The 23,673-nt window shown below is 36.0% G+C and overlaps 1 protein-coding gene across 1 annotated transcript; it reads left to right on the top strand.

Moving 5' to 3' along the window:
- The first annotated feature begins 20 nt into the window (after positions 1–20).
- LOC137398617 (innexin unc-9-like) lies at positions 21–19,957 on the top strand. The gene is made up of 9 exons (XM_068084783.1): positions 21–157; positions 2,943–3,075; positions 3,400–3,632; positions 4,769–4,898; positions 5,425–5,607; positions 11,934–12,034; positions 12,953–13,128; positions 18,568–18,687; positions 18,940–19,957. The coding sequence occupies exons 2-9, from the start codon at positions 2,943–2,945 to the stop codon at positions 19,058–19,060; spliced, it is 1,197 nt and encodes a 398-aa protein (XP_067940884.1). The 5' UTR covers positions 21–157; the 3' UTR covers positions 19,061–19,957.
- Positions 19,958–23,673: the final 3,716 nt, after the last annotated feature.

Here is a 23,673-nt window from a genome sequence, read left to right as displayed (position 1 = left end):
GATTGTCAAATTCACACTCTTCGGTCACTGTTGATCTTTTTAGTCGCCACTAAAGCTATAGTCACCAGCGACTGCTTGAAAGAAGCAGATTTCTGTTTCCATTTAACTGATATAGAGGTATATACAGAAATCTCACAAGAACTTGATAAAAGCTACGGTAGGTATCCCAAAAAATTTAAACCGTGGAGTTGTTTTAATATTACGCCAATTGTTCGCTGCTAGCTAAATAAATAATCACACGGCCAAACCTAGTTCAATATTTATATATGGTCATTCGTGGTTGTAGGCAAGGGAAGTGGTATGTGTACTTGCTTTTATTAATTCTGTTTTATTATCGTGTGTCAAACGTGTTTGTCTAAGCATTCATTCTCATCATCGGGTCTAGTTTGTCACAGGAAATATCCTTAAGAGGAGAAGGGTTTTTGCTAGCGAAATATTACCTAATCTATTTGTTATGTGGTTTGTTTTCTGTTTCCTGTGTCAGTTGTGATAGTCAAAATTATTTGTATTTTAATCTGTATGAAAGGTGATGTAGTATCAAAAGTGATATTACTCCTTTCTATGTGGATTTGGAATAGTCAAGTATTAAACCATGTTTGCACAATCTTCTATTTCATATTGGCTTTAGCTAAGCTGTATCTATTTAAATGTTGCACCATATTTTGTATTATCTGTGGAATGTATTGAACAAGCATCTTTTAAATGTATGCACAGTATGACTTCTTTGTAGCCTGTTTTATGTGTTCTATAGAACTTCACATGGTGAAGGGGATTAAGCTCATGTTACATTATTTAACTGGAATGCATATTCAACTTGCAATTTCTATACCTATTTTATTGTAATATCTATATATTGTAAATTTAAAAACACTGCTCTATTTAATGTCTGAAGTTTTCTAGGCTTTCTGTTTTCAAGTTTATCGTAGACCTATTTGGTATTATTGAACTTGTCCCGTGTTATAGTACAGTTAGATCTTTGTCTTCATGGTTTCAATAGTTTTGGAAACAATTATGAGTATTACTTATAGAGTTTTTACCTTTTAGCATGTTTTGTCTCATTGTGATCTTTTGATTTTGATCTTCCATGTCAAACCTTTCATTTGTTATCCATTACTGTCAATCTATCACTGTGTGACGTTATTTCGTTTTGACTGCCAAGCAGTCAGACTTCCATTTCGTTTCGCTTGTGGTTTTGATAGCTTATCATTAGCGATGTGTACTTAGCTTCACTGATGTTAGGTTTCAAGCGAGGCCTTATCTTTGTAAGAGGTATTAAACCCTCTTGCCCACTCCTTTGTTATCAGCATTTCGACTACCCAGTGAGCTTTCAAACTGCAAAGCTTCACCCATTACTGATGTAGTACAACATCTTTTTGCTGTAGTAATCTATTTTCAGCTAGTTAATGGCTTTTTGCCTTCATGTATTTTTAGTTTGTTGCTTTCGTTTACATCTTGATAGATTTTTAGTTTTGCTACTGTTGTTTACTCTTTCATAGATTTGTTTGTTACTCTCATTTATACCTCGCTGTATAGTTTGTTTTTTATGTTTTCATGTGTTCTATTAATATATATTCAAATGCAATATAAAACATCGTCTTAGTAAAACAGAATCCCAATACCTCACCCTTGACAAGGAAGATGGGATCATCGTAACTTTGGGGAAAACTAAAATGTTTATTCTACTAAAATGGTTATGAAGCAGGCCCTCTATGTCTCTGGAAGTTTTAGGTAAAAAACTGGTTTAGCTCTAATGTTACACCGTTGAAGAAAATTTTAAACATAAAAATAACAAGTTCTGACCAATTTCTGTTGTACCTGCACCGTCTTAGATTTGTTCCATGCTCATAATAATATATGTAAAAGCGGTCATTCTATTCACAGATATACGTAGATGGTATAATGCTTTCTGTGCATAACTGTCAGAACTCACTTAACTATAACTAAACACCAGTTAACTCACTGCAACATTATTACATCACTTACCATTTGCCCATGAAAAATCGCACATCTTTCTCCAGTAATTGATCCAAAATCCTTCCATGTTTCTTAGTTTGAAGCAACCTTCAATCCTTATTCGCTCGGTCATTGTGTGACCTGAGTTCATACAATATGATACAGTCACATTCATCATGTTACCCTAGGTATCTATAACTCTCGTAATAATATTGCATCAGCTGTCATCCCCGCCTACATGAGAACAATATTTATATTTCAATTTTATACAACTGTGATGGTGGGAGCTAATTGTTTCTTTACAAGACTAGAACTCGAAAGACGTTTTCTAGTTTTTTTTGAGTTACAACTCAATTCATGTTTGATTTCATAATTAATGTTACCAAGTATTTTAAGCTTGGGAACAATTCGTAATTAATTGGTAAGCTTTCAATTAATGTTACCAAGTTTCCTTTTTGGCTTGAAATGTGATATAACCAAAGCAGCTAATAGAAACTCGGAAACTTATTGTTGTATCATATGTATAGCACAGTTTAGCGTTGGCATTTTTATGATCAGTTAATCAAATACAAACACGTAAGATGAATTCAGGTTCCAATGGAACTAATCAATGTGAACACAGTCAAACTTTATAACATTCTGAAAACTCTGATTAAAGAATTAATCAATTATTGAACCTAATGGGAAGTCCAATTTCCCATGTGATGGTCTTGTAGGTATTGAAATGCAAATGTAAGTAGGTGAATAGGATTGAAAGGGTAAACTAGATTTTTAATTCTGTTACCAATAAATTTGTTAATAAACATTTTGAAGGCTCTTTCTCAGTTCAGAATTTCATTAAAACCGTAACAATCTCAAAGACTTACGAAACGCGTTACCAGTGATAGGGAAAGATTTTGGAGATAGTAACTGTGTTACAATTATGCATTTTTGTTGATCGCGCAGTAGTAAATAGTTCTCTGCTATAAGTGTTCTCTCCTCCATTTCAGATGTCGGGGTTCATCGCAGCCCTTAAGGCCGGTGTGCAGTTGATGAAACGAGGTGATGACGATGCTTACGATCGACTTAGCTCAAGATACAGTGTTGCCATTTGCCTAGTATTCGCCTTCTTGATATCTGGAGGTAGGCAGCGTAATTTATTTTTTTGGCATGGTCCATCCATTTGTAATCTATTTCACTCATCATGGAGTATGTTTGACAAAGTGGGATGAGATACGTTGGAATTGCCTTTGTCACCGGCTGGACCATATTGGAAATATCTCGAATTCACTGATGCTCTTGGTTATGTCTACCGATTCTAAGCTTCCAGGCAGCGATAGTATAGCGACAAACTAATGGTTGTCGACGCTATCAAGTGACCTGCGTTCTTAGACACGACACTGGTTTGTAATACATTGTGAATCACTAGTATAATACTCCGATACTAACTGTTTCGGCACTTTGTAGGTCAGTACATTGGTGATCCAATCGATTGCTGGACACCAGCCGAGTTCAGTGGCCAGTGGACAAAATATGCGGACCAGTACTGTTGGGTGAAAAATACATACTATGTTCCCATGACTCAATCAATCCCAGACCATGATCAACGTTCAGGGCTGGAAATCACATACTACCAGTGGACACCGATCATCCTCGCTTTCCAGGCTCTGCTGTTCGTCATTCCAGGACTTCTCTGGAAGGTATCTGTGAACATACCAACAGTTTGTTAGTTGGGAAAATATTACCTTTGTCACTACATTGTTTGTTTCATTGGCTTAGCTTCATTGGCTTAGCGTATCCAACAAAACAAACCTTTTATGTAAATTGATGACCCAGACAGACATGGTTTGTTCTGGCACCGCCTATTATACAACGATTGTTAGGATTTCATAGGAGTATGTACAAGTTTCCATTTGAACAATCATTCCGCTTGTTATTATTAGCATTATTATGTAATGATCGCTTTAAAAATATTGTTTCAGTGAAGTTTTGTGTATGTAAAGAAAAGTTTGTTTCCGGTAAGGAGTAATGAAATTGTTACAGAATACTTCTAAACATTGATGTACTAGCAACAAGCCATACTTTTTAGATAACGTCTGTCTCTCTACTACGGTCCATTCTGTCATGATTTGTTGGTGGCATGCAAGCCACACCCACTTTTAACCGGCTGCGCTTGAGCTAGTATCACCAAGACCCCAACAAATGTTGCAATTTTAAATTTAATGACAACCTTGTCTATCCATTATCGTTAGTTGTTATCACCGCTCACTGGAGCACAATGCCATGGAGATGACAGTGGTTACAGGTGCCACTAATTACCTCAGAGCGATCGTCTATGTGAAGTTAGGATCTATTTATGATCGTGAGGGCTTTCTTATCATTTTGTAAGAATTAGTTGTTTGAGAAGAAGGGATCGTGTTCTCATGGTTGTTCACCGCAAACTGCTCAATCTCACCACAGGGTCCTTTTTCAGATCCTCGAGTAAACATAAGGCAACTTGATAGCACAAGTGTTTGTTTTATTCCTCTGACATTCATGACCCGGAGACAAACAAACAAGATTTCAAAAATTAATCTAGTCCTACCTCTTCGATTTGGGCAGTAAACACTGCTTATCATACAATGAAAATGTAACCAAAAGCTTTAGTATGAAGGCCTTTAGTTTCGTTGACGTTTAAAGATTTATGGGAACTGTGATTCAGAATGACCACAAAAATATCAAAGTCACAATTGTTATTGAAACATCCTTTACTTACATCAACTAAATGGGTTAACTCTCTATGCAAGTAATGAGAATGCATTATTTAAATACCTTTGCTTGCTTTCCTTCTTATCAGGTATTCTCATCTGGAGCTGGCTATGATATCCACCAGATAGTCTTGACGTGTAACAAGAGTGACCTTTTGAATCCAGAGAAGAGAGATGGAGTTATTGCATATGTTACAAGCCATCTCGACAGACTACTGGGTATGTACGTGATACTCGTTCAGCTGCTGGCGATCAAATGGTGGCTTGTTTCGATTGTGCGGATTAATATTTTTTTGTTCTAATACAATTAGCAGCTAAAGCTCTGGCTATTATGCGCGTTTGATTAAGCTTGCTTATTGATTAGAGGCAGCAATGTACACATTTGCTTTTACTTGCATAAAGTTGTATAATGAAAAAAGCAAGTCGATTTCTGAGCGGATTTTTTTTTATTGCGCTTTGTTAGCAGTCAATCGACTTCGAGGGCGTTCTTATATAGAAGGTTCTAGGAGCTTTGTGGATAGGGGCGGTTGCTAATTGCGTGTAGAAAACTTCTGCCTAGGAAAATCCCGTCTAGCCCATGAACATTGAAGGCGCTCTACTTGGAATTGTGTACCCCCTGTTCATGCATACAGTAAACGAGTGTCATATTGAAACTACCAATAAAGTTCCGAGTAACTTTTACCTAATTCTCTTTAGGAGTTGTTGACTCCTTTGTTTTGGATGTTTATTGCATTATTTTTCAAAGGATACCGGAGAGAATACAGAGATGGAGGCTTGGCACGGATGAGGCAGCGTGTTGCCGAGAAGGGTTGCATGGTGGGAAAGAGATACGGAAACTACCTATTCATTCTTTATATCGTTGTCAAGTTTTTCTACATTGGCGTGGCCCTGCTTCAACTCTATGCTCTCAACATCATCATTGGCAGCGGTAAATATCTTCATGGCAGCGTTGTCTCAAATATTAGAGTTTGCTCATGATAGAACAATAGTTTGCTGTCTATAATTATGACCTTGGCATGGGACAATGACGTTATTACGACCTTTGACTGTTTGCATGCTTCGAATGGGTTCAGCTGCCGACCAGTTCGCATCCTACTGTTTCAACGATTCGGAGTTGCGCTTTAGATCTTTCCAAGGTTTGTGATGTACCCCTCAAAACAAAACATCGTACAGTCGATTTTAGCTATCGGGTCACAGTTACTTCTCAATTCAAGTTATACAAAAAAGTATATATTTCATCATCCTTGTACGAACAAACTCATTCTCGGCATGTTAATGTTATTGTAACGACCAAAAGTCGAGTAGAAACAGCAGATCGTTTTCTTAGAAGACTCGCGAGGGTACTCGCTGAATTCTTTATAACTCCACTGGGGAAAGCTCAACCGGGTAATATCGATTCGGTTCCATCAGTAATGCTCTTTTCTTTGATGTCAAAGTATTCTCACTGCGAATGACTTTGTACAAATTTAACAAAGCAAAATGTCATCGATGTTTATCGTTTCTATGATTCGGACTGGAAGCAACTCTGAACTCATCGAAACATGGAAACGCAGTGAATGTTTTTTCAACGTTGTCCTGGCATGACACGGCAGGATTGGATATTAATGTGCTTTTGACGTCTTATAATCCAAACTTGTCACCTATTTGGTTTCAACAAGCCGTGTAGTCGTAGTGACCTATTTTTGTCTTGTTCATTCCTGATATCTATCTGTCCTCTCTCTGTCATCAACAGTAAATTAATGACATAGTTGTTCTGCCTGCATCTACTCATCTCTTCGTGATCTGTTGATCCATATATCCTGTTAGTAGTTGGTATGAAAGAGCAGTGTATTACTTAGTAAAGACTGGTACACACTATATTGCCATATACTATGCGTTGACATTGGTGTCACGATATTTCAATGATTGTTCTGTAACAACAATATTCACACTATCACAAGGCTATGCGCGTTCACATCAGCAAAAGATCTGTGGTATAGTGTCCTCATTATGTAATTGGGTCATGAAAGAAAATATAGATTTAGCAATCCACAACAACTAATCATCACCAGTCAGCGCCGTGCTGCCGTGGATGCTCAGCGAACTATTGGGAAAGTTTGACAGCTGTAAACTTTCCCAGCGTATGTATCTTCATCGTTTTGAGCCTTAGATGGTGCCATCGGTTACAGTGCACATAGGCGAATAATAACAGTCAAGAGGACAATAGCGAATATGGCGATATAGTGTGAACCCACCTTTAGTCGTACGTGAGCTCATAATACCAGACTTACAGTAGACGCTCCTAGAACGTTAAACTTCTTTTATGTAAATTAAGAATTAATGTAAAGTTTTTGCTTCATATCACGTAAGAAATTTCATGTAATTGAAAGCGTTTAGTTGGTACAAGTTTTCAATTTTTATTTGATTAACGAAAATGCCATAGCTTTAGTTTTTTCCAATTTGCCAAGTCAAAGGGGTGAGTTGGAGACAATATAGGAATTAGGCATTTTTCATGTATTTAACTGTTCGTATAACATAAAATCCATATAACATAAACAACATTTTTGAAATAGATTGTTTACTTTATAGGAGCATCTACCATACTTTGTTTCCTTCTGCATTATGCTTTCTTCGTGGTTGTCTGTCCTCATCAATGGTGCTATATAAATTCACTGATGGTTTGTCAATGGTCTTACCCCTATAATTAGATTTGTTGTGGGAATTCATCATCTGTCGTATACAATGGGGACAATGAGGAAAGCTAGTAATGGTGTAGAGCTAATAAGAGGCTGTTTGGCCTTGTCACTCCACTTAATATGAACTTTGAAATGTAGTTAAACTGGTCTTATCAGTAAATGGCTAGTTAGTTTTCACCAAGCTGTTGGGAAAGGAACCCAATAGCATACGAGGCCGCCAACAGATTGTGAGAGCCCGCAGCCTGTGTGGGCCAACAGTTCATAAAATCAACAGCCCTTGAGGGCCGACAACAACCCATGAGGACCACCAACAGCCTATGAGAGCCTGCAGCTTTTGTGGTCAGGCAGTTCATGTTGTCAAATGTTCGCGTGGGCCAACAGCACATAAAGGTGAATCTTTCAAAGTCCAAGGCGTGGATGACAGCACGTGAATCTTGAATTTACCTTGCAAAAAAGTGGTTGATTTCGCCATGTAGTTTTTGGAAGTTATGATTATACCTTAGCTAAATTTCCAACTTCCTTTAGTTTCAGTAACGAATATGAAAATTCAGTAGAACCGTTTCCTGAGTTGAATTATATTTAGAATCTTACACTAGGCTCCTCTATATCATCATCCACAATCACTTGCCAATGATCACAGATACACAGTAAATCTATTGCTTCTGTTGGTATGACCTTTCCCAACCTGATAAATGACTTTGTGGCTGTCAAAACACCTTGCAATCACCAGCTAATGCTGTGTCAGCTTGCTGACACTAGTGTTCTCGGGAATTCAAGAACATATGGCCATTTGTTGCACTCTGGCATTCCAGTCACTGCATGCCAAGGGCAGCTCGGCAGGCACATGCTGTGAATTGTCATTAGCCTGTTGCAGGTGCTTTCAATAGGTGAAAGTAAATTAATTCTGTCTGTAAAACCATGGCAAGTTTTTCAGCAGTTGTGTAGTAAGATGGTTTCACTTTTTATTTAAATAAACATAGTCGTTTTATCCCATTATCCTCTTCAACTTAAATACATATTTGATTTACGAAAAAACAGCAACAGGATTTTTCCCAGTATATTTATTCTGATGTTGTGAATTAATCAGATAACTAATCTTCAAAAATCTATAGTTCACCAGTACGTTTCTCATGAAAATGATAAATTCGAATAAATACCAAAATTTTAGTTCAGATTCTGATGGTTTAAAAGTGATGAGTTTTTAAGCTCTGCTTGCAAAAACTGCAAGACTTGAATGTCACCTGTGTCAAGGGTGTTTTCATCAAACAACATAGAAAACTCAAACTATGTGAAGAGAAAACAATTTGGAGCATGACCTAGTTTGCCTTTCTCAATCGGCATGTTGCCAACAATAATTACTTTGGACAGAGCATAGCTTGGTCAATAGTGATGTGCATGCTTGCAGTTGTCTCAGCACATGCCCTATTTAGAGTGTGGATTAGTTTGGAGATTGCTGCAAACACTAGACATGTCATTGTCGACTTAGAACTGCATTACGTTACGACTGACAGGTTGTCAGGTGGCCTGGGTGTATGTTGAAATGTTAAATATAATATTATTTACACCAACCTTGAAAAATAAAAAAATCATACCAATTGCAACAAAATCAAAATACAATTAATTTTCAAGGCATTGTTCTTTTTGTTTACCGCAGCAAACTTTTTCATCGACAATAGACTATCACATAGACAAAAAGTTATTGTACTTTGTATTCCGGCTTCATATACTGTAGTTGCTTTATGACCAAAAATATCAACGGATATAAAGATAAAAAAAATTCTCCTGAAGTGAAATTAGAGTTTGTACAGTCGGTTGGACGTAAGTCACATAAATTGTAAGTTGATGATGAGGTATACTAGTATTTTATGGGTACATCATTAGTCGTTCTTATTATCGTCATGACTCCCTCTTGTTTTCGATCACTCATTCACATTGCATGCCTTACAATCCTGAACTATTATGAAAGTAGCAAAATTGGTCTGCTGTCGGCTTCTCTTCTGTCTTTTTTGCACCAACATTTTTTTCCCTTATCTATCGGTTAAATGCATGGCACCTCAAACACACATATGTTTTCTAGACATCTTTGGCAAAGGTGAGTATGTCAAGTGATTTTGGATGCATCCCTGGCTAACTCACAATGCCAATACTTGAGCACTCTAATGACTCGATAGCATTAGGCGACTGGTTGCATAGGCGCGGTAGGGGACCCGTCCCTTCCTGTGGCGTTGTCAGAGACTACTGGTTATAGTAGTGAACACAAGATAAGACTTTTAGTGCTTCACGGCGCTGCTTCCTGTTGAAGATTAGAATTGCGTTTGCAACTACCTATAGGGACAACCTAGATGAATGCCCTGCGTGGCAAAGGCAATATAAATGGCTTGTAAACATTACATAACATACATTATCTCATCTACTATACCCTATTAAACTACACACCTTTTATCAGCTGTTTCTATTATCCATGCACCGCCTGTGAGGCCAGCTGGTAAACGTTACGGCTATACTATTTTACCTAATGTATTGAATATCTTCACTATTATCGATAGTTATGCTCTAATAGTCTAATGGGTAAGCTTACTTCCTCCAGAACTGGAGGAGATTAAACCTGGAGGAGATTCCGAGATTAAAACTTTTGCAAAGCAGATTTTTCGTTACTAAAACTATCGCTTCAACTGGACACACGGACAGACAGACCAACAAACGAAAGACAATCATTGAGACATATATATATAGATTAAAATTTTAAAACTCTGGTAATAGTAAGCGGTAGACCAAAACTTGAAATTGTTTGTATCAACAGAAGACGAATATAGTTACGGTACAATGATTTTAGTATTTGATTTTTCGGCACGTGGAATTTTAAACAAATGAAGTAATTTTTAGCATATGTTTTACTAGAAACACAGGTTTGGTAAGTAAAATTAGAAACGCAGATAGAAATTAGAAATGAACCGTAAAAAATAATAAAAAATGTCCACCTTAAGTTTATTTCAACTTCATCTAGTGTAAGTTACAGCACATGTTTCTATCACATTCTTTTCTATCGAACCCTATTTTATATTTCACATATCACTTTTTCGGCTTGTAATTAAAAACATCATTTGGTTGAAGATTAGCAATGTCAATAAAAAGTTATAGGCCTACACACATGCATATATCTATAAGTGATTATTACTTTATTAATGAAGTTTTTTATATCCTGTTATAATGTTTGGTAGGGTTTATTGGTTTTAATGCTGGACATAACTCATTGAAGTATTTTTCATTGCTGTGGTGTTCTTTGGCTGTGTAGTTAACCCCTTAGAGCACTAACCCAAGATAATTTGGAAATGGATTTTCAAAATAGACTACACGCGAGATATCTTGAAATTTTTCATAGGCAAAAGTGAAACTACCACAAACCAACTTGTCCATTCCTACTACTAAAGTAAAACTATCCCAATATATCTTAAATTGAAGCGAAATTAGCTCCGTGTGTAGAAATGCCTTAAAATGTTTAAATTTGGTTTGTTATAAAACGGTTCACTAAAGCAATAGGTCCGGTAGCAGGGAAATTTAACTAGACACCCGCTGAACTGTTGGTACGCGGGGTCACAGAGAATAGGCTATCTCTAAATCGTCACTCTTGTTTCCAGCTGTACAGCATGGATGCTGTCCTCCACTATCTTATCATCTAGTTTGTCCGATAATGCCTACGTGACCCGACCTTCGCGCCATGAAACAAAGTGGCAGAATGGTTTACTTACGTTTGTCAGTGTAGCTTTTTGCAGATAAGTGTGACTTAACTTAAAAGGCTTGATAGTTTACTTTTCACTTATGCATGGGGTTTCAGTTTTCAAAAATCACCAGACAGTACGATATTGCAAATAGATGATTCGCTATATTATTATGTGAAAAATTGTGAATCTTTAATACTATTTGTGTATTTTTCAACTTGAAAAGAAATGGTCTTGTGTTTGTGATAATTAGAAACATTTATTTTATGAATGCCCGTGTGTGGAAGGCCATGGAATAAGTTTATTATAAGACTAAAAGGCCTGTGAGTTTTAGTTCAAACATCACTCACTCTGAAAATCGTCAGGTATGAGATAAATCGCCATCACACAATTATATCGTTGATAAGACTGGCGACGATTTTTAAATCGTCTACTATAAAAATCTGCACCAAATAATCAAGTCACCATATTGTGAAGCTCTAGAATGTCTATTAGTATGCTTGTCACATAACGCAGCCAATCGCCTATTGCTGGTGTCACCAATCGCTTTCATGGCATTTCGTTATTTGTCCCCATTTAGTTTAGCTCATAGATAGCCGATGTGTTTTCTCAGTTTATGTTGTAGTTTTTAGTCGGGATTTCCATTTGTGGTTGGTCGAACTTTGACCTTCTGAAGCATGCTCTGAGACATTGAGCGAAATGACCTCTGTTTCATTTTATGCTTGTTTGGTTTGTCCATCTCGACTTTTATTTGCTTGGGGAGATGTTTTGGCAGCGCTTATTAGCAAGGTTGTTTTATGCTGAGTTCAGAATCATGCAGGTAAATGCCAGATAATAAAGTGAGGCTCATGTTTTACCTGTAGGGTACCATCTGTACGGAGTCCAGGTTATCTCAGATCTCATCAACAACCAAGGTTGGGAGGCCTCTCCTTTCTTCCCAAGGGTCACCCTCTGTGACTTCAGGGTAATTATGGCTATTATGTACTTAATGTTTTACATGTAAGTTAGCTGTATTTTAGCATATGTTTTACATATAAGTTAGCATATCCCTGGCATGTAGCCAATTTTTTTAATTGCATTTTCTGAGCAACAATCAAAGTTAAATAAGTAAAATGGATGACAGAGTTGTTTTTTTCTCAACGGTAATGCATTTAGCTTCCTATCGAAATATCATATCACTGCGATTTATATTATTCATGTCGATTTTTAAAAATTAGGGCTTTCAATCGTGATGACAAATCGGCATGCAGTTGCCGACAACGTGTTCTCATTAACTAACGAGAAAAAGCTGGTTGCCATGCCGAACAGTTTAGATGCACACTTTTGGTCGCTCAAAAAATGGACAGTTGTCATTATAAACTATACTATAATTTCTGTAAAATCAAACAAATTATGTGACTTCGTATCTAGTGATTTAGTTAACTTGCTACACATGGGTGTGTTGCTACTGCTGCTACATTTTTGTATTTATCAGAAATTATATATTGGATTATAAATTATTTTATATATCGTAAAATATATATTCTGATATACATTTTCAATATTATATAAAATAATGAGTTATTGTCTAGAAGTTAGATAATACATATATCTAGCAATATTAATATAAATGTTAGACATAAAATATATTTTATAATAAATTATTGTATTCTATATTTAATTTTTGTATATAATTTTTTTTAATATTGATATAAAAGTTAGAAATTAAATATACACTATTTTATATTATTATATATATTATATTATTATTTTATATTACTATTATGTATTGTTGTAATTTATATCTAATTCTAAATATAAGTTATATATTCAAAGAAGCTAGTTTTGTTGTAATCCTGAAATCTGATAAAACAACTTTAAGAGTTTCTTGTTTTGTTTGCAGATCCGAAAGCTTGGACAGAACCTACACAAATACACAGTTCAGTGCGTCCTTCCCTACAATCTCTTCAATGAGAAAATCTACATCTTCCTCTGGTGGTGGCTTGTATTTGTTGCCGCTATGTCATGCATCGGAGTCCTCGTCTGGCTCGTCACTCTTCTGCCCAAGAGCAACATGAGGTATTGCTTTTATTTACAATTTGATGTGTTCCCTAGCATGTGTCTCAGAGTCATTCTTTATTATGATATTTTAAAGATAAACTTGAGCAAAACTTCAGTAGATTTTATTCGTAATTATCAGAATTTTTCTATTACTTTCGTTTGTTTTTGATTATGGAAGTGATCGAACGACCAGGACGTTTTAAGATTTAAATCGGCAAAATTCCATTGTGATTAAAATTAAATTAAAATGGTGAGAAGAAGAGAAATGGCGTTGATATTTGCTATTGCATTCGAGTTACAGCGTTATTCATCTCTATTCTGTCGGTCTTTTGGTGACTATAGATGTCCTAATCGAACTTTGCCTTGATCTGAACTTTTTTACCATGATCAAATTTGTCGGTTTTAATCTTGAAACATCTTGGCATTCAGATCACATCAAAAACGATCGCAAATGATAGAAAAATACCTATGTCCTGATCAAATCTTCCAACATTTGGTGCAAGTTCATCTGTAATGGCCACAATTGTCGTTTTGTAAGGAGCCGAGGGATTTGTCAGATTGCTTTCTGTGGCTTCTGGTTTATGTAAAGTCATGTTAAATATCTTTTGGGCCACGGTGGGGGGCATTATTAGTATTAATAAGTATTAATCAATCCATATAGGTATCAATCAATCAATCCTTAGAGGTATCAATAAATTGATCGGTGATAACTCTATGGATTGCAGTATCGGTCAATCCATAGAGTTATCGGTCAATCTATAGAGATATTGGTCAATCCATAGAGGTATCGATCAATCCACAGAGGTATCGATCAATCCATAGAGGTATCAATCCATAGAGGTATCAATAACTTCATAGGGGTATAAACTTGCAGAGATTACTTCTGATCAAATAGCAGTGAACTTTGCTCGATTAATTACTTGAAAGTTGTTAGTAAGTTGCTGCCTAGTCATGTGCTCACATTTCTTATCAAGTTGTCACTATAATATAAACATATCAGAATGTGGAACACACTCTAAGTTCAAACTAACCGCGCTGATCATGCATGCGCTCAACACATGATAAATTATGACTGTTTTTATGATAATTTACATGATAACAGACAAGCATACATTCAAAAAGAGACCTATTCATCTATCTATGGTTCGAGACATGGTCAGATTTTTTTATAGCTACTCTTACAGATTATCAACAGTTGCTTCAATGCTTTGTCCTTACCATTAGTGTCGCTTGGAGATATTGGAAGCATTTTTCTTGTTTCCATTAGTTTTATATCAAGCCTTTTATTGGCCTTTCAATTCACGTAAGAACATCACATCACGTGTCAAAACAATAACCAAACCGTTTGACTACGTCAGAGAAATAAATTGATTCCAATCTGCGACAGTTTCGTGATGGCAACGATAAACTGTTCGTTTTTGAGCTTTTAAGAGCTTGTAATCACATGTCCACATATTTTGCACCTACAACACAGCAGAGTAAGACATGGTGAATCTTTTGATACAAAATTACAGTAATGTGAATTTTGTTGCAAGTCAACCTTTAAGAAACATGACAAACGCTTTTACATATTACAAAATGTTACAAAAAATAGTGAACTGCGAAAGCTATGTTTTAATGTTTATATAAAATTGATAAAAATTTTAAGATATGATACAATAATATTATAATAATATAATTATAATATAATTCTCCTTAATAATTTTTTTGACATTCTTGGTCAGTTAGGATACATATTCCTAAATGTATGTGTTATTGGAAGTCGCTCAAATTGAAAGATTAATAAATTTGTGTGATTTTAAAACCTGATTGTGGAAACTGTAGATAACAAGAATAGTCGCCATGTTGACAACTTGACCGACTTACTGATAGTGTAGCCGGCGCTTGATAAGAAATAAGAATGTAACCTTCCATGATCCTTGACACGCTTGACTACGGCCATCACCTCAGTAAGATAAGACACAGATAAGAAGTGATAAATGGGTTTAGTCATACTCATTGGTTGCCTGGAACGATTGTGATATTGGCAAACCTTGACCCTAAAGTTATGTTACGTAGCTACCAATTGCGTGATGACAAAGAGCATAACATGGTTGAAAGTCTAATGTAGCTGAAAACGTCTGCTACTTTGTGTGTTGTGTGAATGTCATTGACTTTTTAGGTCGCTCGCTGTTTTATCTAAAATATAAAATGGGGCAACTATTTCTCTCATCTCAAATTTCGTCTCAAGGGCTCTTTCACGATTTCCTTTCGTCTATGGATGTAGAGTCTGATAAGCTCTCTCCTGTCATCCACTTATTGTTATGGCCCAGTGTAAGGCCTTTGATGAGGCTATGGTTTACGAGCCTAATTTCCCACAGACGGTTTGATTAATATCAAATGCTTCATGTCTAGAGTGGCCTTTGGGCTATTCAATCCGCATATCACAGTCCGATGGACTTGTTATGACTTTTGGTAACCGCATCAGTATAATTGTCCGCTACTGTTTTGACTGTTCTTTCATGATGCCCTGCTTGATGCATAGACTCTGGTCAGTTAGGCTATGGTCATAACAAAGGCATAGCAGTGCAGGAGTCTATTGTTTGTAAGCGCGCACACTTCGTGTCAGTCTATGCTATAGGATGATGCAATGTTAGGAAGTGTTTGGCGTTTTATCCATAGTTTAAAGCATGTATCAAATCTTCCTGTCAGACATTTTTGAAAGATCGATCGTGTGATAAAAGTCAATGAGGCGCAAATGTAAAACAAGTATTTATTAGTCATTTCATTACCTGTCTTCTTGAATCGCATCCATGGCATCTCATTCTACCATTATGTTTCCATAATGCAGATTTGGAGTTGTGCCACAGCGTTTCAACGAACATTCGCATGACGTGGGCGCTTTGTTAAACAAGATTGCCTGTTCACCATATTTGTTGTATTTTGATGTTCTAGCTGCTCTGTATCATCATCCATCGGATCGTCCTTTTTCCATAAAGAATATCGTTTGATAGAGCTGAGTTGTAATACTGTCTCGACGTCAAATTTTTAGACAGAGGCTCATCATTTGTGGCTCTTATTGTTGGTCTTTGTGATTCAATCCTCTCTGATGGTGGGTGTCCTCTTAGCTGAGTCATGCACTTCCTGTGCCAGTGGGTGTCCTGAGCCATTTTGTCTGATGCAATAGTAATCCACTCAGGTGTGACCTTACAAGGCAGGCGCTAAATGACGTTTTGGTACTAGACAGCCTTCACATAAATGGCCCATTGTTGAGTCTGGGACACGGATGAGTGGGAAAACAGTATTGTAGTCTTGGTGGCACCCTGAATTATGTCTACTGAAAGGAGCTTTGTTGCCATGGTATTTGTTAGAAATACAATAGACATCAATCGCGTGTTGGGGTTATGCTGGTCGACTTATTCATCTATTGGGCTTTGTCCATCTGTCTATTCATCTAATTGTCTCTTAAGTTTGCTGAATCAGGATTGATGATTTGCCAGCTGGCTTGACTTTTGTCATGCAAACGCTTAACACTGCCTTCCATTCTGTGAGGAATGAGGATGGTCGGATTACAACATTTAATCCTTACTATAATAGGTACCGTCTCCGTCTGTCCAAAGCTGCGCTAAGAGCATTTAGAAAAAAATTGCCTCACTCAGGAATTGAACTTCTATTACACCACTCCTCGGCGACATTACTACTTTAAGGAATAATTATGCACATACTCATGACGGTTTTTCACTGTACACAGGGCTGCTAAGCGTACTAGTAGGAAATAAATATAATAGACAATAATAATTTCATGGTAAATTAATTTGTTAAAATGTTAAGAATGGCCAGTTATATACTTTGATGGCTTTTAAACTTGTCATAATAAAAACAGGCACCAGCTGTACATTTTCACAACAGATATAAATGGTCGGTTTATCAGTACTAGTTAGTACCTGGCAGTCTGTTGAGCCGTAAATTGTCAGGTATCATAATTATATGTACAATTATTTTGATATCCTTGAGATCTGGTGAGTGGTGCAGTTGTTAGATTGTCGGGCTACCATACTAAAAGTCGTGAGTTCAAATCCTGTACCATCCAAACTTTTTCGTAATATCCAACTCTGGCTTTGGATGAACGCGGTTCCTATTATAGTAAATATTAAGAATAATATATGTTATTCTTAATATTTACTATTATTATGTATGTACTATATGCATGATCATAGGTATTTATTTGTGCTATGAAATTCATCGAGCATAAAGAAACATTACAACCATCACTGCATACCTGGGCACAATAAATGATTTTAAATTATTTCTGATACTTGAATGATTCAGAGCGGAGCCTAGCTTTTCATACTGAAATTTCTAATCTTGTCTGAAATGGCCTTAAAAACAATGGTAACTGTAATTATATAAAGAATGAACAATGGATATTTATGGCATATCGGACACAAACTATCACAATGATGGTATTGTCATATGATTTCGCAATAGGCTTCCCTGGTTAAGCCTTTGTTGCCTATGGTATTATTCTACTCGCCTAACTGTCAGAGACAATGATGGCCAATTCAAATTGAGTGCATTCTTGATAATTTTAGCTTATTCAAACTGAAGCTTCTCCAAGCTATTAATAAATGTATTGTTCCCATAATACTTTGTTCTATATGGTGAGAAGTAATACCCGCTCCAGTAACTACTCTCATAGCAGCCATGTTGAGTTGAGTAGCTTCGCTTGCCGGCATTGTCATAGGACCTATCGACTTTCAAATCCTTAGCATGGCGGAGTAATTGACTCTTCTTTAAATATACTCCAGAGTTGCAGTTAGGAACTTAGGCAATGTAATTTAAATTATCTGTGGTAAAGCGATGCTGATTTATGTATTGAGATAAGCAAGAGCAATGTGAACAAAATCACCTCTCTGCGTGTGAATTAAATTCTATGTAACTTAAGAACTTGAGCATTTGAATGAGATTAAATTCATCTTGCCAGCATTTTCTTGCGGTTTTGTCTTGTACCACCTATCTGTAAATTACATCAGCATTTTCATGTGTAATCTTTGAGTTGCCTGGAATGGGTATCCTTATGAAGGGAGTGCAACTCCTAATTTGGCTAAAAATATATTTCATGTGTGGTTTAGATATTAATGCCATATACATTTTGTTATTTATAAATAGAATGACAACCTTCCAGCTGTTCAAGCTGTGACAGGTCCTGACAAGTGGCTGGTGGTAAAGACATTGATGTTGTTTCCTGTGTTGAGATTCTTTTAGCTTTCTGTATGCTTGTGGTTTTATGTGAATTTTAGCTTTCTGCAATTTTGTAAAACTCATCATTGCATGCCTGTTGGAAATGATCAGGGTCAAGGTTTTGCATTCAAAACTCTTGCAACTTCTCAATTGTTTCCTCCAATTGTTTCTTCTGCTCCTGTAAGCTTTATAAGTGTCATAGGATGTTCTTAGATTCACCTGTACTTTTAATTCCAGGTTTGTTGGCAAGTATCTCAAGGTCATGAACAGACTTTCTGGACAGTCTGATAAGGAGAGAAAGTTGGTGTCTGAGTTCACTAACCGATATTTGCGACAAGATGGCGTTTTTGTGCTAAGGTTAGTTTTGGCGAGTCATTCCTGGTTACACAGGAACCACCTTTTTTCTTCAGCAGGTGTAAATTCAGCAATTTCGAACATTTGTGCCTAAATATCATTTGTCTGTAGTTGACTACGCTATCAGGACATTTTTGTGGGTGTTTCTAGCTATCTCTCCAAGTTCCAATTGTAGTAAATATTGCTGTTTACCCCATTAATAAAGTACAGAGATCCTGTAATATTGGTGTTATAAAAATGTCTTGTTTTTTGTAGAATGGTGTCTTCACATGTCAATGACCTCACTGCTGCCGAGATCATCTGCTCTCTCTGGGACAACTTTGTAGCGTATAGAGCGAAAAGCGTGGACGACATTCCATCCAAGCACGACGCATAGGAGTCGTCTTTTTTCTAACTTTTAAGCATTGTAGCCATTATACATCTGCTGGTGAGACAAAAGTCAAAGACCAAAGTCGGCGTATCGATATCAGTTCGCCAAATCATTCCTGTACTATAGAAAATAGTCGTTCTCGACCAGCAGACGTCTACTGGCTACAATTGTTTATATTGGCTGTAAGTGGCAAATTTATATCAATAGAGCTTAGTAGATCTCATGCCTTTAAGATCTGTTCGTTCCAAATACTGATTGGTCAGGGTTAATCCAACCAACACTGTCAGGATTTTCTCGGATAGTCTTATTGCAGAGAGCTGCTAGCGTTGCATTTATTCTGTTAATGAACGACAACTCGGAAGTTTAGGGGCCATGAAACTTTTCACGCGTCGTAATCGTGGTGCCTGCAAAGTTATTTGCTAGATATATATCTTAACTAGTTTACTGGCAACATATCTACCCTGATTCTTTAATCATCAAATGTTAATCCTATGATTGGTTAGTTTTTGGTCGTGTTACAAACGAGGCGATGTTGTTCTTGGTCATCATACCTACAGTGATCATTCGGCTCAAATCCATCGGCAATACATGTTAGGGCGATTTACTCTTCCGGTTTTTGCTGTTGTCACTTTTTCTATGCAAGTAGTGCTTCCCTGAAAGCGGTCTTCAATACTTTTGTCTCTGCTAAAGCACTGCACAAATCAAAATATATAGAGTGGGTGCAAAGGTCTATTGAAGGTCGCTTTTGGAACTAACTTTTTTAGTTTGCCTACTAGTTGCTTTCTATGCATTGCCGTCATCACCATATCTATTACTGTCCAACATTTTAGTTACAAACATATTCATACGTCATGTGCACCACGATTGTTTACATTTACAATAAAATATTAAATAAATCTTGTTTTTGGTTTTTTATTCTCATCGCTGTACATCTTTGGGTGGGTGTCAGGGTGGCCTAGTGGTAGCGCCTTTGACTATCAACCATGGGGTTGGTGGTTCTAGTCCTGCTTAATGTCGATTTGACAAAAAGCTCACAGCGAGCTGTCAATCCTAAATTGCTGTAATTGCTAAAATGGGTATTTTTGCATCATTTGTGATTGTTTTTTTTTTGTAATCTGACTGCCGAGATGTTTCAAGACTAAAATCATTAAAACTTGATCTCAGTGAAAGTGCAAGAGCATTTATTTTCCCAAAGAAACCCAAAGAAACGGACAGAATAGAGACGTGTAACGCTGCAACTCATTAGCTGATAGCAACTAAAGCAACCATACTAACTGATGATGTCATTTTCTGACATGTGTTTTTCATCTGAGCGCTTAAACCATGATCAAGATGTGTTGATTGTAATCTTAAAACATCCTGGCAATCAGATCACCTCGAATATCAAAATCAATCACAAATAGTAGAAAAATACCAAAAGTTTTTGAAAGAGTCTATTAACATTTTGGGTAAGTTTATCTGTAAGCTAGAGCCATTCTTTGTAATGTTATCACTCATGCTGACTTTGAGCCTACATAATCCTATATCAATAAGATGCCACAACTATGGGAGCTTTTCTACTGGCTTCTACATTGTAAAGACAATTAAAGTTGCTTTATTATTTAAAGAACTTGTACACTGTCTAGCATGCTGTGATCGTCAGATGCGTCAATAAACTGCAGAGAATAATTATGTGTACAATTCATTTAATTTGCCGAAAGTAGCAGATTGGTGCAGATGTTGGAGTGTTGTTCGACCAGGCTTAATGTTGTGAGTTCAAGTCCCAGTACAAGCAATCTTTTATTTTTACCTCCAATTGCTTAGGACAGATCGGCAAAAGGATAGGCAGACACGACTCTCATAGTGAAGATTTGTTTTTATTCTAGATCTAACCGAATTCCGTAGTTGCACAGGTATTAAAAACAGCTTATAAACAGTTGCAGGTAATGTAGTTGCTTGCCATTAGCCTGGCACATTGCCAATGGTTATTTTGAGTAAGCTAGTATTGCTCAAGAGTATTGCTAGTATTGCTAGTAAAGCTAAACTTAGTAATAAGAGCATGCTTAAAATGACGGTGCGCTGTAACGCAGAGCGGTATGTCTATTTGCACCCACTTGGCGACATATATCGCCCAATGAATCCATCAATCTCGTCGGCTAGCTCGATGGATTAGCCTACTATCTCGGGAACAGGAGGTTTGGAGATCAAGCCTTCAGCGCTACAGATTCTTCATTGCTAGATTTTAATAGTTATAGCTGGACAGACAGACAGCTGAACAGAAGACAAATGTAGAGATTTATGTATAGAGATTAACATTTATCGGATTGTCAACTGTCGCAGGTAGCCAATTAGTACAGATTCTACTTTGACGGTCTACCTGACTTAATGTTGAGGGATCGAACCCTGTTGAAAACATTCTTTTGTCTCAGCGTCAGACAGTACAGACAGATGAATGGATAAAAGTTAGATAGGTTTGATTCCTGTGCGGTGAGATATTTTAACGCAACATTCTAGGATAGTTTTAGATAGACGAACGAACAGACAAACACAACTCTTATTATAGTAAAGATTTGTTTTCATGCTATATAATGTATAGTATATAATATATATAATATTATACTAGCTGTCCTACCCGGCGTTGCCCGGGTGATAAAAAAGTCTTTGGACAGAAATTGATTTGTATTTAACATATAACAACATGACATATAGCAACATCTGCCATTTTAACTTTCAAACTACATAGGGTCCATCATGAGAAAAGTGTTTTGTGTAGTTGAAATAAGTTAGGCGAGAAAATAAACACAACTGTAAAGGTTTTCAAACTTTTTCAAACAACTGTAACTTTCAAACTTCATATCATGAGGAAAAGCTTTTGTGCAGGACAACTGAATAAAAAAATAAAACAATTATAAAAAGGATTAGATGTGAATGTGAAATAATTAGCAAGTAATAGCTAAATTAAGTCGGTTTTTTATGATTACAATAAAAGATGATACGGTAATAATACAATTAATATAAACTGAAAAAAGATAAAATAAAATTCCTGAATATGTTGAATTAATTATAGCAATTTTTGCATAGAAGTGTGTGGGTATAAAAAGGTTACTGTTCTGCCAGAAGCTATCCATAAAAACTTTGAATATGACGATACTAAAAAATATGACAGAATATGATAGTGTTTTGCAGTTAAAATTTTATCAGAACAGTGTCTGCCAAACATGGTTGGATAAAAAAAATATTAATAAACAAAATTGGAAACTAACCAAGTAATATTAACAGTGATAGGAAAATGAATAATGTTTGAACTTCAAACACGATACTCAAATTATCTTTAAAATAATGTATGTTGAAATAATAACCAAAATGAAACAAACTTTAAAAACTTATATTATAAACTTCAAAAGTTATAAGAAGTTTATAAATGTAATAAGAGAATGTAAATTTATATATCTATATATACATTTCTCAAAGTATGTAAATGTATGTAAATATAACAGTGAGGAATAACTGATACTTGTAATCTTACATGATAAATCTTACAGATCATCTTACAAATGTTTGTTGTAAAATGTGAAATTACTAATTGATTAGGTTTAGAAGGGAAGATGTGTAAGCTAATACACCTAGCTGTGCTACCCGGCGTGGCCCCGGTAATAAAAAAGTCTGTGGACAGAAAATTGATTTGTATTTAACATACACCAGCTTTTGCCATTCTAACTTTCAAACTACATATCATGAGGGAAGTGTTTTGTGTAGTTGAAATAACTTAAAAGAGAAAATAAAAACAACTGCAAAGGTTTTCCAACGTTGTCAATCAATTGTAACTTTCAAACTTCATATCATGCGGAAAGATTTTTGTGAGGGACAACTAAATTAAAAATAAAGAAAACAATTGTAAATGTTTTCAAACCACTATAAATTTAAAATTTCATAACTTTCAGCGACATATATCTATTTTAACAATGTACAGTGGAACCTCGGTTCGAAAACCGAGTTGCTGGAGATCCGAAACAATTTTTTCCATTAGAATGATTGTAAGTAAATTGTAAACCATTCCAAGGCGAGAAATCAATATCGGTAAAGTATTTTACATTTCACACCATAAACTATATTGTATACTGCATACTATAAATAAAAACGGGTAGATATAGATCGTGTTTAATTTTAATGAAAGGTTTTCTATTTATGATGATAGAAAAAGAAAACAAAAGTAAACATTCCGTAGGTTTTGCTCTCAAAACATCAAAAGCATTAAATTTTAAGATACAATGACAAAATTTGCAAAAATTGATAATAAAACAGCTAAAAATTCAACAGATCAGTTACATCAATAATCGTAGGAAAAGAAAAATATAAACAGCAATGGCACGTTTACTTCACATCTTTGAAGGAGAATCCTCTTCCAAAACATTTTAAGGTAACTCGACTGGAGGGGTTATCTCTCTAGCAAATCTATTCGGTAAATCTCTTCATTCCAGATGGCTGACCCCTTTTTGTAAAAACTTTATAAAGCGTAAATTGCTTCTCCGTTTGTTAAAGAATGTTTGCATGCTGTTTCCAAAGCAGTTCCAATTTCAATGTTCATGCTCTCGAATTTATGTTCGAGATCCGAGACAAACAAATCTCAAAATATTTGGTGT

Source organism: Watersipora subatra, chromosome 6 (assembly GCF_963576615.1).
Source record: "Watersipora subatra chromosome 6, tzWatSuba1.1, whole genome shotgun sequence".
NCBI classification, from domain to species: domain Eukaryota; kingdom Metazoa; phylum Bryozoa; class Gymnolaemata; order Cheilostomatida; family Watersiporidae; genus Watersipora; species Watersipora subatra.
The sequence above is the reverse complement of the archived record's forward strand: the minus strand, read 5'-3'. Positions and strand labels throughout refer to the sequence as shown.

What these genes read in the sequence shown, in the direction of transcription:
- LOC137398617 (XM_068084783.1), top strand. Translation starts at nt 2,943, where the DNA reads ATGTCGGGGTTCATCGCAGCCCTTAAGGCCGGTGTGCAGTTGATGAAA. An exon ending in TTCCAGGACTTCTCTGGAAG is followed by an intron (nt 3,633 to 4,768) that starts GTATCTGTGAAC and finishes CCTTCTTATCAG; the next exon opens with GTATTCTCATCTGGAGCTGG. An exon ending in CAACATCATCATTGGCAGCG is followed by an intron (nt 5,608 to 11,933) that starts GTAAATATCTTC and finishes TTTTACCTGTAG; the next exon opens with GGTACCATCTGTACGGAGTC.